General features: G+C 43.2%; 1 protein-coding gene across 5 annotated transcripts in view; it reads left to right on the top strand.

Moving 5' to 3' along the window:
- The window catches only part of EPHA7 (EPH receptor A7), a 316,908-nt gene that overhangs the window by 153,515 nt on the left and 150,176 nt on the right, over positions 1 to 13,217 (top strand). For all 5 annotated transcript variants that reach the window (XM_068231180.1, XM_068231181.1, XM_068231179.1 and 2 more), the window contains exon 5: positions 688 to 1,023. In XM_068231180.1, coding sequence (XP_068087281.1) covers positions 688 to 1,023 — 336 coding nt within the window. The remainder of the gene's footprint in view (positions 1 to 687; positions 1,024 to 13,217) is intronic.

The following is a 13,217-nucleotide window of genomic DNA, read 5'->3' as shown; positions in this document are numbered from 1 at the left end:
ATTCAAGGCTGTACAACTCACAAACAGGTTGATTCACAAAACAGCAGTAACGCTACCACGCACAAGCAGCGCGGGAGATAAAATCAGCACATGCTATGTGTGGTCCTATTGCGTAGCATGCGCTCTTAATTTACATGCGCTCTTGGAATTTGCTGCGCGATTTGATGTAGGGCGGCTGCAAAACTTCACTAGCACAGCCGCTAATACAATTAATTTAAATTTTAAAGTGATCCTCTGTCACACTTTACACTGTGTTCACTAAGGGGTTGTACTAGGTATGGTATTTTTTTTTTTTGTGAACTGAGCACTTTGTTATACTCAACAAATTAGTTTCTTTGTTCAGTTTGTGCCACTGAAATTCACTTCAGTTCAATGAACACTACTACTGAGTATAAACAGGACTTGTTCTACATTCAGCTGATTTCAGCATTTTTTTTCAAAAGTGCAGAATAAAGTGGGGTTGAACATTGGATTTTATGAGACTGATGTAGTGACTTACGAGGTTCAGTATCTGGAGGCACCATTGCAGGGGGCTCTTGTCTAGAGATGTCACACTGGAGTGGTGCCTCTTTCTGGGGGTCCCTCCACAATTGTTGCAAAATGCAGGTGCATGTCACTGTTAGTATTACTGCTTTTGCAATGTCTGTCTCTGTATAGTAATTCTGTGTTTTTTCTTCGTTTAAAAAGGACCTCCATCAGCGCCACAAAATCTAATTTACAATGTTAACCAGACAACGGTGACCCTGGAATGGAGTCCTCCAGCAGACAATGGAGGAAGAAATGATGTCACATATCGAGTCATTTGCAAACGCTGTAGCTGGGAGCAGGGAGAATGTCTACCCTGTGGGAATACAGTTGGATATGTTCCGCAGCAAAGTGGATTAGTAGATACTTATATTACAATCGTGGACCTCGTTGCTCATGCTAACTACACATTTGAAGTTGAAGCTGTTAATGGCGTGTCAGACCTGAGTCGATCCCAAAGGTTGTTTGCTGCAGTCAGTATCACAACTGGTCAAGCTGGTATGTTATTTTATTTTATTTTTTTTAAATATTCTTCATTTGATGAAAGGTTGACTTGATTCTGTGATAATCTAAAACCACCACAGCTATACAAACAGAACTTACACATCTCTTTTACGTACCACTTCTCAAACAGAAATACAACTTAAACGCATGTGATGTTTTAAAATATAAAAAAAACAACCTTCCTTACTTTTTGTCCCAAGAGGTATGTCTACATTAATTGCTTGTGATGTAGTGCCTCATTAACTCATGCAGAGCCAGGAGGAGGAGACCTTTTCTAGTGTATTTAGTGCAAAGGGTTACTAGGGTGCTGCCCCAGAATCAGTTGTGCTGTTCTGGTGGCTAAAACCTTACATGAGGGCCCATTCACACTTGCTGATCGCAAAACGCTAGCGATTTTCCTATCATTTTGCTCTGGCACTTTTTGGCGATTAACACCAAAAAAACACCATTCACACCTGGAGATTTTTTTTGCGGTTGCGTTTTGCGCTTCTATAGCACTAAACCGCGGCGATTAGCGCAAATCACCCAAATGAGAACCCACCCATAGACTTTTATTACCCTGGCGCTTTGAAAAGCGCTAGCGTTTGAGCTTTTTTTTCTGAAATCGCCGGCAAAACGCTCAAGTGTGAATGGGTCCTAAGAAGTTCTTTGCTGCACTGCAGACAGCAGCATCTGGGAGGTAGTGGGGTGGATTTCATATGGCTCAGTTACAGTATGAGCTTGAAGTCTGGCTTTGAAGTATCATCGTCCTCCATAATTAAATTGCTTTGCATCATAAGCTCCATTTTGTGCTGCAGATGCCGCCTCCTCAGCTTAACTCTGATCAGATGTTCCGGATAGAAATTGGAGCCTGATCTACAGAACCAGACCTCATCAATCATCAGGAGCTTTTTATATCCCCAAAGGGGATTCTCTGTCCAAAAAGGTTGAATCTCTCCTGAAACCGTCCAAATTGTTACATATGTTTTGAAGTTGATCTTTAGATTGTATGTAGTCTCTTTTTAATTTGTGAATGACATTAGGTATGTGCTGTCTAGTGGGTTTGAACTCTAATTAAGAAACAATTGTGTTTTAGCACAAAACCCCTTATGTACTTTGGTAACTTTGCTTGGGCAAAACATAATCTGCCCAGTTGGATTTTTCTACTTTATTAATTTTGTTTTCCCTCAAAATACGCTGTAGACACCTTCTATAACTGTTCCCTGAAAATGTGTATATATACGGCAATGATTGTTTTGAGCCTTTCCCTGTAAAAACATACTGCTCATCTATCTTCTGAGTGGCACGTTCTTCTCTACAGAAAAGGAAGGACAAGTGGAAGTGATAGCACATCAAAGCAAGCCGGGCAACTGTTTCCTTGTTCTGCTTCCTTGTTTATTGTGTCTTGCTGCCAAAAACATTACATACATGCAAACAGTCTGATACATCAAACCTGGTGCGGGTGTCAGCGCTGAGGTGTACCAGGGTGTGGGTGACCAGGGCAAAAAGGACTGCACAACGCCGTTTCGCGCCTGACTGGCGCTTGTTCACGTGCTCGTGTCCTGGCAGGACACGAGCACGTGAACAAGCGCCAGTCAGGCGCGAAACGGCGTTGTGCAGTCCTTTTTGCCCTGGTCACCCACACCCTGGTACACCTCAGCGCTGACACCCGCACCAGGTTTGATGTATCAGACTGTTTGCATGTATGTAATGTTTTTGGCAGCAAGACACAATAAACAAGGAAGCAGAACAAGGAAACAGTTGCCCGGCTTGCTTTGATGTGCTATTGCATTTAGACTTTTTCCAAGTGACTATACCGGTTGCACGTTTCCTCACTTCAGTGTATATGTTGCCATACAGAGCGCGGAGGTGAGAACTAGATCTGTACTGGCTGGCTTTCTCTCTGTCCTCCTTCAAGAGATAGCACTGAGTGCCGAGTGGGTGTGTTTCTACAGTGTACTACAAGTGGAAGTGAGCTGGGTAGGCAGCAGTGCACACTTTGAAAAGGCACCAAAATGATCATGAATGATTGTTTTGCGTGACATAAGTTGACAGGGTCTGTGAGCCTGAAGCCTGTACAGAGTATGTCTCAAATCTCACCTCTCTGCCATGCTGCATAGGAATGAGCTTACAGGGTTGGACAAGCCAACTGTATTGCTCATGAAAAAAATGTGTCATATTAAAGGACCATTATCGCGAAAAAAAAGGTAGGCAGTTAAAATAAAAAAATCAACAGGTTTTGGGCCAGTCCATCTCTTCATGGGGGATTCTCAGGGTTTTCTTTGTTTTCAACAGGAATTCCTGAAAAGTAGTTTTAACTGCCAAAAAAGATACCAGCCTCCCAGTCAGCTTTCCTACTCACTTGCACACTATTTTGTCAATTAGACTTTGCAACTATTGTTGAGGAAATGCTGTTTAAAACAAAGAAAACCCAGAGAATCCCACATGAAGAGATGGACTGGCCCAAAACCTGTCGGTTCTCTCAGATTTTAACTGCCTACTTTTTTGCGAAAGTGGTCCTTTAAGGATTGCTTAGTAGTTGGATCATTTCCTGTGTGTCCACCTTTCATACAGTGTTTGAAGGTGTCTTTGTCAACATACTGTTAGGTGCCAAAGCTGAAGGAAGCTATTATCAACAAGTGGTAAATTCTTCCTCCCTAGTGATTTAAGTCTTGCAAGAAGCTGATCTCTAGTTTTTATTTCTGCTGACTAAAGATTCTCTTTCTATAACCAGCCCTGTCCTGGCACAATGTTTTAAGAGCAGGTAGTACTTTTTAATTATTATTTTTTTTAAAGTTTGTCACAATTCAGTTCTGAACAGAATTTTGCCTGTGATGTAGAGTCTCAGGAAACAGAACAGAGGCAAGTGAAATGTGCATGTTTTGTTTAATAAGGCATTGGCATGAGAATGTGCGGAGCTGAAGGTTACCTCACACAGTCAAGAACTTGTGTCACGGGCTGGAAAAATGATTGCTTAAGGCATGAGGTATAATTCAGCTACAATTGTTTGCAGCAACTGACAGGAAGTGTAGGAGACAGAGGCTATCTGTTATCGCTGACACTCTCTAAAGCAAAGTAATCAATTGCAAAGGGAATCATCCTCACAAATAACAAGAATATCTTAATTGAGAACTAATAAGGATAAATGGCCTGCATGAGATAACTGAGCTGTTACCAAACACTTCTTTACACCCAGGCAGTCTGTTTTCACATCTCATACGTGCATATAAATACACAGTACATTCAACTGATATATGTGAAAAACAAATACATCCTGTTCTTGATATGCTAGATTTATGTAGACAAATTAGTATTTACTGTAAACTGTACTTTTTGAGGGTGCTTTTTTTCCCCCAGGAACTATTTGATTTCCTAAAAAAAAAAAAAATAATGACAAAATATATCGTTTCCCAGGTGTCACCAATTATTGTTTTAAGCTAAAAAGTGCTACTGTAAATAAAAACCACTTATTATAGTTGGCTATTTATCCAATTTATCATAAAACTATTGGGTTGCTACTATGATGCAATTAAAATAAAACATTTCTAAAGGTAGAAAGGGGAAAGAAAAGGTTTGCAGAGAGTGTAATTAGTTGCTTTATTACGCAGGGGGAGGGCTCGCAATATTGGGAGGGGCTATAGGACAGGGATGTCGAACTCTAGTGCTCAAGTGTTGAGGTCCTCACACATTTTTGGCACAACTCAAATTAATTGATAGGACTGAATCGGGAAAGGCGTGGTTCATATTTTCCCATTTCTCAGTTCAAAACACTGGCATTGGTATGGCCCTTGAGGATATCCCTGCTACAGGAGGGGGCTAAACTGTATTTTTATTGTAATAGCCCCATGTTTTTTCTGTTGCATCCTTATATTACGCTGTTCTTATATGTCCTCATTTCAGGGGTCTGTGTTTAGTGCTCCCATTAAAGTGTCCTCCTATTTATAGCATCTCCCATAGTGTCCCTTCTATTTAAGTCCTTTATGATGGCTTCTATTCTGTGTCTCATATGGTAGCCTTGACTATCTAAATCAGCATTCCCGATTCATTTTCAATCAGAGAACTTTGATATCATCCCAGATTGAGTATACATCTGACATGAGCAGCATTATGTCTAGTTTCATGTAGCAAGACCTATAAACCAACATTCAAAAGACCATTTATATATATATTTTTTTTATTGCTGTTAGTTTGAGCAGTCATTTATGATGACTTCTAAACTGATTAATGATCTCCACATAATGTTACTGTGAAAGTCAGCAGGAAACACCCCTATCCTGTCACACATTCAGCTGATTTCAGGGAAGATCACTGGTATGAAAGGCTTTTGTATGACCTTACCATAGTTCCAGAACTGAAAGCCCTGAATGGACAAGATCACACAAGAGATTTTCATGGCAGTGTTGTTTTTCAGCTGACTGTCAGGCAAGACTGCATATTAAAGCCTGTCTGGCAGGATCAGTGTGTTTTCATTGACTTTCATGAGTCAGGAATTTGCAATGATGAAGCTTCACATGACCTTGCCCTCACTGGATCCAAAAGACTGAAGACCAATAGTGCATAAAATGGTATTACATAAAACATCCTTGCATAATAAGCTGCAGTGTTACAACAGTCAGTAAAAGGGAATAGCATTTTGTGATTCAGTTTGCTAGTTGATGGCTAGTTTATCCATTGTGTGGGACAGGTGCGATGGTCTTATTACGCAGTCGCAACATTTTGTACCTGCAGTGACAAAGCAAAGGTATCTCTCTTTCATGGAAGGCTGTTTCCAGTTCAGCCTCCAATCTGCTTAGTACCTTTCCAGCTGCAATGTAATGTAGTAGAATGTCAATGTTTGTAACTACCTGCCTGTCAACCTTTGACACGGTGCCATTACACAGCAGCAAAGAACCACCTCATGTCGCGTATGATTGTGTCTGAGATGTGATTCCATGCAACAGTCCCCTGCCAAGTGCTTCCCAGTGCTCAGGGGTTGCACCACAGCACTTGACAGGCAGTGGATTCACCGCCTGCAGCTGCCTGTGTTAAATTGGCCCAACAAACAGCTTAAGGTATAAGTGCACAAAGGGAAATTGTTGATTGTGCCCCTACATGAATGTGCTAAAACACCAGACACTGAAGGCTGGCGTTGGCAGTGGAGAGCGACGAGCCTAATGTAGGATTTGTAAGCAGCAGCATAGCCCAGGTTGTTAGTTATATTTACTTCTTTGCAGATACTAATTGATAAGTGCTCACAAAATATCTATATCCCGCCAAAATCCTCCCGTCAGCCACCCATATACCTACCATTCCTTGCTTTGACTTTTATCCCATAGTGTCCCATGCAGCTTCTGAGCTGACCACTAGAGCTCACTGTCATGTGACCACAGCTGAAGCTCTAGTGGCCAGTTCAGGACACTGTAGGATGCAAGCCGAAGCAAGGACAGGTAGCTAGCTATACATGCTGAAGCACACTCCAATACACACTCTGCATAAGAGACCCACCGCACATGTCACCTACCATTAGGCCAACCCGCCCCCCTTTACACCCAAAATGTGGTTGTCAAAAGTCGGCCTATCCGCGGTGAGATACAGTAGTTTCCTAAATGTATAATTCATCACCAGGCTGCTAAGAACTTTTTTTTATGGCACTTAAAGGTATTTCAAGATTTTTAGATCTACCCCCCCCCCCCCCCCCCAACCAAAAAAAATCCCTGTTTGCAAGAAAAAGCTTCTTTTATGTACAGGGAGTTGCCAACTTGCAAACATACGAAACAACCCATTTCCGGCTTCTCCTGCATGTCGCGTGTAATTATGTGATCAGGAGAAGCAGGCACTAGGGGGGAACAGTGACAGTGAGAGGAGGTCACTCATCGCTGGAGGCGCCTGGAGCAGGTGAGAGAAGTGTTGCTTCTTCCACTGCACATAGGCTGGGCTGGGGGAGTCACAAGGGGATAGAAGAGGCACCAAGGGTGACAGAAGAGTCACCAAGGGGGGTCAGAAGGAGACATAGGGGGCAGAGGTGTGGCACAGGGGGGTAAGGAGAGGCACAGTGGGACAGATGTGCCCCGGCCCTGCCAGCGGGGCAAAGGTGGCACAGGGGAACAGAGGTGACAGATTGGAATCGTGGAGGCAATGGGGGACACTGGAGGCACAGAGAAGGTACAGGGGAAAGAGATGGCACAATGTTCTGAATTAGTAATGGATTCACGTTAAGGAGGAACCTACAGTCCCTCTCTTGTTTGTTAACCGAGGACCAGCTATATCCCAGTAAATGAGACCTCTTATGCAACATTTCAGTGTTTAGCCCATCCTTCTACAAATGAGACTTGTAAAGACTTGGTACTCTCCAGTAATTTTAAGTCACATGACCACAAATTAGTAGCTGAAATACAAGTAGAAAACAGTTTCATTTAAATGCAGAGCTAGGATTTATAGTTTAACATTGGTTTGAAGCTTCACTTCACTTCAAAGAGCAACTGAAGCGAGAGGGATATGGAGGTTGCCATATTTATTTCCTTTTAAGCAATGCCAGTTGCCTGGCAGTCCTGCTGATCCTCTGCCTCTAAAGCCTCATACACACGCCTGATTCAAGTTGGCTGGGGTAGCTGATAAATGCCTCAGCCGATAATCAGCTGTGTGAACAGTGACCCCCGACCTACGGCGTATAAGCATTTTGCCAAGCGCATCTACTCACTCCCAGCGATGGACGATTCTATTGTTTGCGCTTCTCCGTCATCCTTCCGCCCCCCGCATAGCAACACAGCGTGTCATCAGCTACACAACTGACATGCGGTTGTGCACCCCAGCCCAGCGATGTCGCCCAAGGGGGTCAGGTCCTGATCCCCATTTGGCGACATCAATCACAGGTGTGTACGCACCTCAATACTTTAGCCAGTCCTTTAAGGTGCTTTAGCAAGGATTGTGCTCTTTTATGCCTGGTACGCACTGTGCTATTTTCCGTCAGATAGATGGATCAAATTGTTTATGTCCAGCAGGTCTGATCTGACTTCTGATCATCTGATTTCTGATCACTTCTATACAAACGTAAATCTGATCAGACCAATAATCAATTTGACCGTTCTATCAGAATATTGCATGGTGTGTACCAGGCATAAAGAACATGAAATGCAGTAGTGGCTTTAGGAGTTATCCTGTTTGCTTCAGTTCAAAAAGATAGGAATAAATGTAAGCAGGCAGATCCTATTACCAAATAAGATAAAACCTAGAGAAGCCAGGCGTGATCAAAGGCAACTTAAGATAGATCTAGGAAAATGGAGGGTGACCATCAGATTTTGTTATCAGCAGTCCAGTAACAACATTGCTGATTACACTTCACCAAGATATTAAAGTGTTACTTATAAGTAAGTGTGCTTGCAATGCCTGAAACTGGGATACTGGCATGTCAATTATAACTGGGATACTGGCATGTCAACTCTAGTATGTAAAGTGTACGCTGTTCAACTGTCTTTAAACTGATAATAATGTATTTACGGTGTGTTCAGATACCTGTTTTAAAAATGGGGTTTCAAACAGTTCCCATTTCTTCTACAGTCTTATAGTCTCTTGGCACTTCTTACCAACCCTCTGCAGCTTTTATGAGCACTTAAAGAGACTCTGAAGTGAGAATAAATCTCGCTTCAGAGCTCATAGTTAGCAGGGGCATGTGTGCCCCTGCTAAAACGCCGCTATCCCGCGGCTAAACGGGGGTCCCTTACCCCCCGAAATCCCCTCCGTGCAGCCGGGGATCAGGGCTAACCACCGCAGCCCTGCCCCGCGCGCGTCTGTCAGCGCGTATCTCCGCCTCTCCCCCGCCCCTCTCAGTCTTTCTTTACTGAGAGGGGCGGGGGAGAGGCGGCGATGCGCCGCTGATAGACGTGACTAGAAGCAGGGCTGCAGCCGTTAGCCCTGCCTCTAGGAGAAGCAAAATATACAACCAATTTGGTAGTTGATTTTGCGGGGAGGGGGTTGGGGGTGAAGGGACCCCCGTCTAGCCGCGGGATAGCGGCGTTTTAGCAGGGGCACACGTGCCCCTGCTAACTATGAGCTCTGAAGCGAAAATTATTCTCGCTTCAGTGTCTCTTTAAGCACATAATGCGCTTGATTCACAAAGCAGTGCTAACCTTCTTAGCACGTCTAAAGTCTTTAAACGTGCTAACCAGGGTACTAAGTAGGTTAGCACGGGATTTCTCAATCAGATCGCACACAAAGTTTTACGCGCGCAAATTCCTATGCGCGCGCTAAGTCCCATAGGCTTTAAAGGGCACTTCGCGCATAAAGTTTTGCGTGCGAAAAGCTGGTTTAGACGTGCTAAGGGGCTTTTCACAGGCGTGCTAACAGTTAGCACCGCTTTGTGAATCAAGCCCACTGAGTACTAAAGTATGAACCACTTACGATTTATTTTTGTAATGTAAACAAAGTTTGTACAGTTTTTAAAATTGGAACTAAAATCAATAATGCAAGTGAATTACATTAGTGTTGCAAAAGTACAAAAGTCGACCTAAAAGGATAAATACCAATTTGATTGCCACATTAGCGTTTCTTGTACTGCCAAAAGCTAAAAAATACAATAACAGAATCAGCACGTTAACACACATGAATACTATAAAAATCTACATTCGGCTAATAAAAAATGTCCTTAAAAAAATCCATGTGTAGGATAAAAGTATTCTGCGTGAGCTGGAGTCCCAGTGCAATGCTGCATATATCAATCCTGTGCCCACCACCAGAAAAATAAAATACTTACCTGATGGAGAAGGTTTCCCAGTCTCACGCAGTCTTAGGCCTCAATCTCAACTTAAAAAGTGGTATCTGAGCATGTACGAATGATGTAATGAAAAAGATCAAAACTATGCCATTTTCTATATAAAAAGCCATTTATTCCACACTACTATAGACGAGATACAAGCATACATTCCAGGACCGAAAATCGGGGCCCCTGAAGTAATAATCTCTGCACAATGCATACAGTATAGTACAGAAATATAAAGCTGCCCTCTCTTCACTCAACTTGGTCTTTGCTTCGTCAGAGGTTGCGTAGAAATGCCCTAAGCTGCTGCTAGGTGGATTACTTTTTTTTTTGTAAACGTTTTTTATATAAAGCCGCTCTTCAGCATCTCCTATACTACCATTATTGGCCAGAGTTACCGTTTAAGTTATTTCTTTATTTCAAGATTTTATTGAAATGTTTTCAAGTAGGTAACAAACCGTGTAACCGTGTAATCACAAGTACAGTATTCAAGCATACACTACCATGCACTGCCGACAGTAATGGTGCCTGTCATAGTCACACAATAATCAACATGTAATTCAACCAGAGCTCCTACTGTAGTATTGGAATTGAGACCTAGCATAGATCTTAAACAAATACTAACAGAAAAGAAAGATGAATAAATGTTGACGTTTTTTAAGCACACTTAAATAAGTACACAAACACTTTAAAGGCTGTAATATAAGATTAGAGAGATAGGAACATGTCACCTGGGCAATTCCCTCGCTGTCAGCACATTGCTAGTGGGGAATTGTCTAAATGCATCATACATGGTATCTCTGGTGACTCAGTATGATGCTCCATCGCTACCAGCTGAAAGCCAGGAGCATTACAGCTGGCAATAGCGTAACATTGCTTCCGTCATGTGCTGCTGAGGGAGACATCCACAAGCCGGAACATGCAGTCATTTGCCATGTCTAAGTTAAATGTATTGTTAAAGGCAGATGCTGTTGTTGCTTTGCACTGACTGTGCCCTTTCTGTGAGGCATTTACTAGCGTTCCTACTGTTTCTGAGGGTTCAGTTGGATTTGCTATGGTCCTTTTTATGTTGCATAATCCTGACCTTAGATCTGTAATAAAATTAAAGTTCTGCCATCACCAATGAGCTAGTAGGGCTACTCAATCTACAGTGCTGTCTCTCATGTTAAGGGGCCCATACACTGGTCGATTTCAGCCATTGATCGATCTATGAAATCGATCGATCGAAAATCGATTCTATGAAATTGATCGATCAATTTGTGGCTGATTTGGATCGATTTGAACTATCTGACAGGATGGAAAATCTAGGTCGATCTGCTGCTGGCAGCAGATCAATGGCCCATAGAGTTGTATTGGATCTAATGGTCCAATAATGCATTTAGATCAATTTCCAATAGTTTTCATTCTGAAATCTATTGGAAATATGTTCCTAGTGGGTGGCAAACATCAGATTCCTGTCAGATTGGACTTGACAGGCACCTGACAGAAATCTATCTGATGGTCAAATCTGCTGCAAATCTATAAGTGTATGGCCACCTTTACTTTAGTACAAACACTTATGTAAAATGGGAAGGAATAGGAACAAGGCTATGTTGTATAGCTATAATAGGAAGGTACTTCTAGTAAAAAGGCAGGTTTTTGCAATGTCAAAAATGAGACCACAATAAATCATTTCAAAACGTTTCTCATCTTTATTGTTTATTGTGACCGATAACTTGTACAGCTCAATTAAAAAACAAACAAGTCTACTAGAAAAACAAAAAAAAATAAACAAAAATGTACAACAAGCTGACTGTGTTGGCTATTGTATCAACAAAAGCTAACAAAGAGTTTCTCCCCGCACTACTACCAATTGTAACGCTTCCTCCTGCCCTCATGTAAGATATGAATTCCACTACAAGTACAGAACTAGTTAGACCTCCTCTTCTGTGATCCCCAAAATAACCCCTTTTTAATATAAAAAATTATTTTAAAATATTAAAAATGAATTACGCTTCCATGTCCCAACACTTAAAGTGTACATGAGGCAGATTTTCTAGATTAAATGGGACAAAGACGCACAATCACCTATCTCTGTGTCCTCTCTCTGCACTGCTCTCCATCCTCTCTTGTCTCTGCAGTGCCCACCAGAAAATACAGAAAAGCAGCTTCTTCTCGGAATTCAGATACAGGAAGGAGCATCTTGTGCTGGAAGTGCACTCCTGCATTATGCCCACATTGGCGTTAGAAACACCCCTTCCCCGCCTGTCTCTGCTAGCTCCCAAGGCTTTCATCCTATTATGGCTGTGCTCCTATTATGATTGTGCTGTGACTCTGAAACACTTCTGGGGTTGTGGCCATATTGGACTTCATAGCACAATTTTCTGACAGCCGTGGAGGATGAAGTAGACCACAGAGAGCCGCGGAATAGGGCGCCGATTCAGCCAGGAGGAGATGTTGTGCAAGTTGTATTTTGCCATGTTACTATTCCACCTAGGATTCTCTTTAAAGGAGCTATCAGGGAGAATGAATAAAATAAGTGCTACTTACCCGGGGCTTCCTCCAGCCCCAAGCTCCCAGCATGTCCCTCGCCGCAGCTCTGCCCGCAGCCGTTCGCCGCAGTAGTTCTGCACCTGCGCAGTCCGCTCCGGCCCACGTGGCGGTGATTGACAGCCTGGAGGTCGGCCTGACGTCATCGTCGGGGACCGGGAGCGAGCTGCGGCGAACGGCTGTGGGCAGAGATGCGGCGAACGGCTGTGGGCAGAGCTGCGGCGAGGGACATGCTGGAAGCTTTGGGCTGGAGGAAGCCCCGGGTAAGTAGCACTTATTTTATTCATTTTCTCTGATAACCCCTTTAACCCTAAATACCTGCAACACTGAGATTAAATCTATAAACCCAATTAAAAGAGTCCAGTACTGAAATCACTGCCCAGGAGAATCCCCTATGTCCAGAATGAATAGGACAGTGTTTCCTGACTGCTGGGCAATGTTCTCCCACACCTTGATGGTGTTAAGGTGGTTATGGCAACACATTCAAATGAATGGAGTATCAGTGGCTACTGGTCTGAAGCAAATCCAGGAACCACAGCCTTTTGTATTAACCGGTACCTGTAGGCAAAAAAGTGCCCAAAGGGGTTCTCACCTCGAGATAGGGAAACCCCTGGGTCCTCCAGAGGCTCTCCCCATCCTCCTACACTGGGCCTCTGCAGCGCTGCATCTTTGAAAGACTGTCAACAATGACTTGTGAACAGCTCACTCATGCGTAGTTGGAAGGACTCGACCAAAGCCCGATCGGGTCTGTGGTACTGCGTAGGCACAGTGTGGCCGCATACCCTCAATCCTTGGGGACTCAGTGCTGGAACGACCTGGAGAAGGAGGATGGGGGAAGCCTCTGAAGGATTCAGATAGGCTTCCCGCTTCCAAGGTAAGTTTCCAAAAGCTTGCGAGTCTCACAGGTTTGCTTTAAAGGTAACACGAAGAGAGAAGAATGTTAAGGCTGCCA

This window comes from Hyperolius riggenbachi, chromosome 4, assembly GCF_040937935.1.
Source record: "Hyperolius riggenbachi isolate aHypRig1 chromosome 4, aHypRig1.pri, whole genome shotgun sequence".
Taxonomy (NCBI): domain Eukaryota; kingdom Metazoa; phylum Chordata; class Amphibia; order Anura; family Hyperoliidae; genus Hyperolius; species Hyperolius riggenbachi.
The sequence above is the reverse complement of the archived record's forward strand: the minus strand, read 5'-3'. Positions and strand labels throughout refer to the sequence as shown.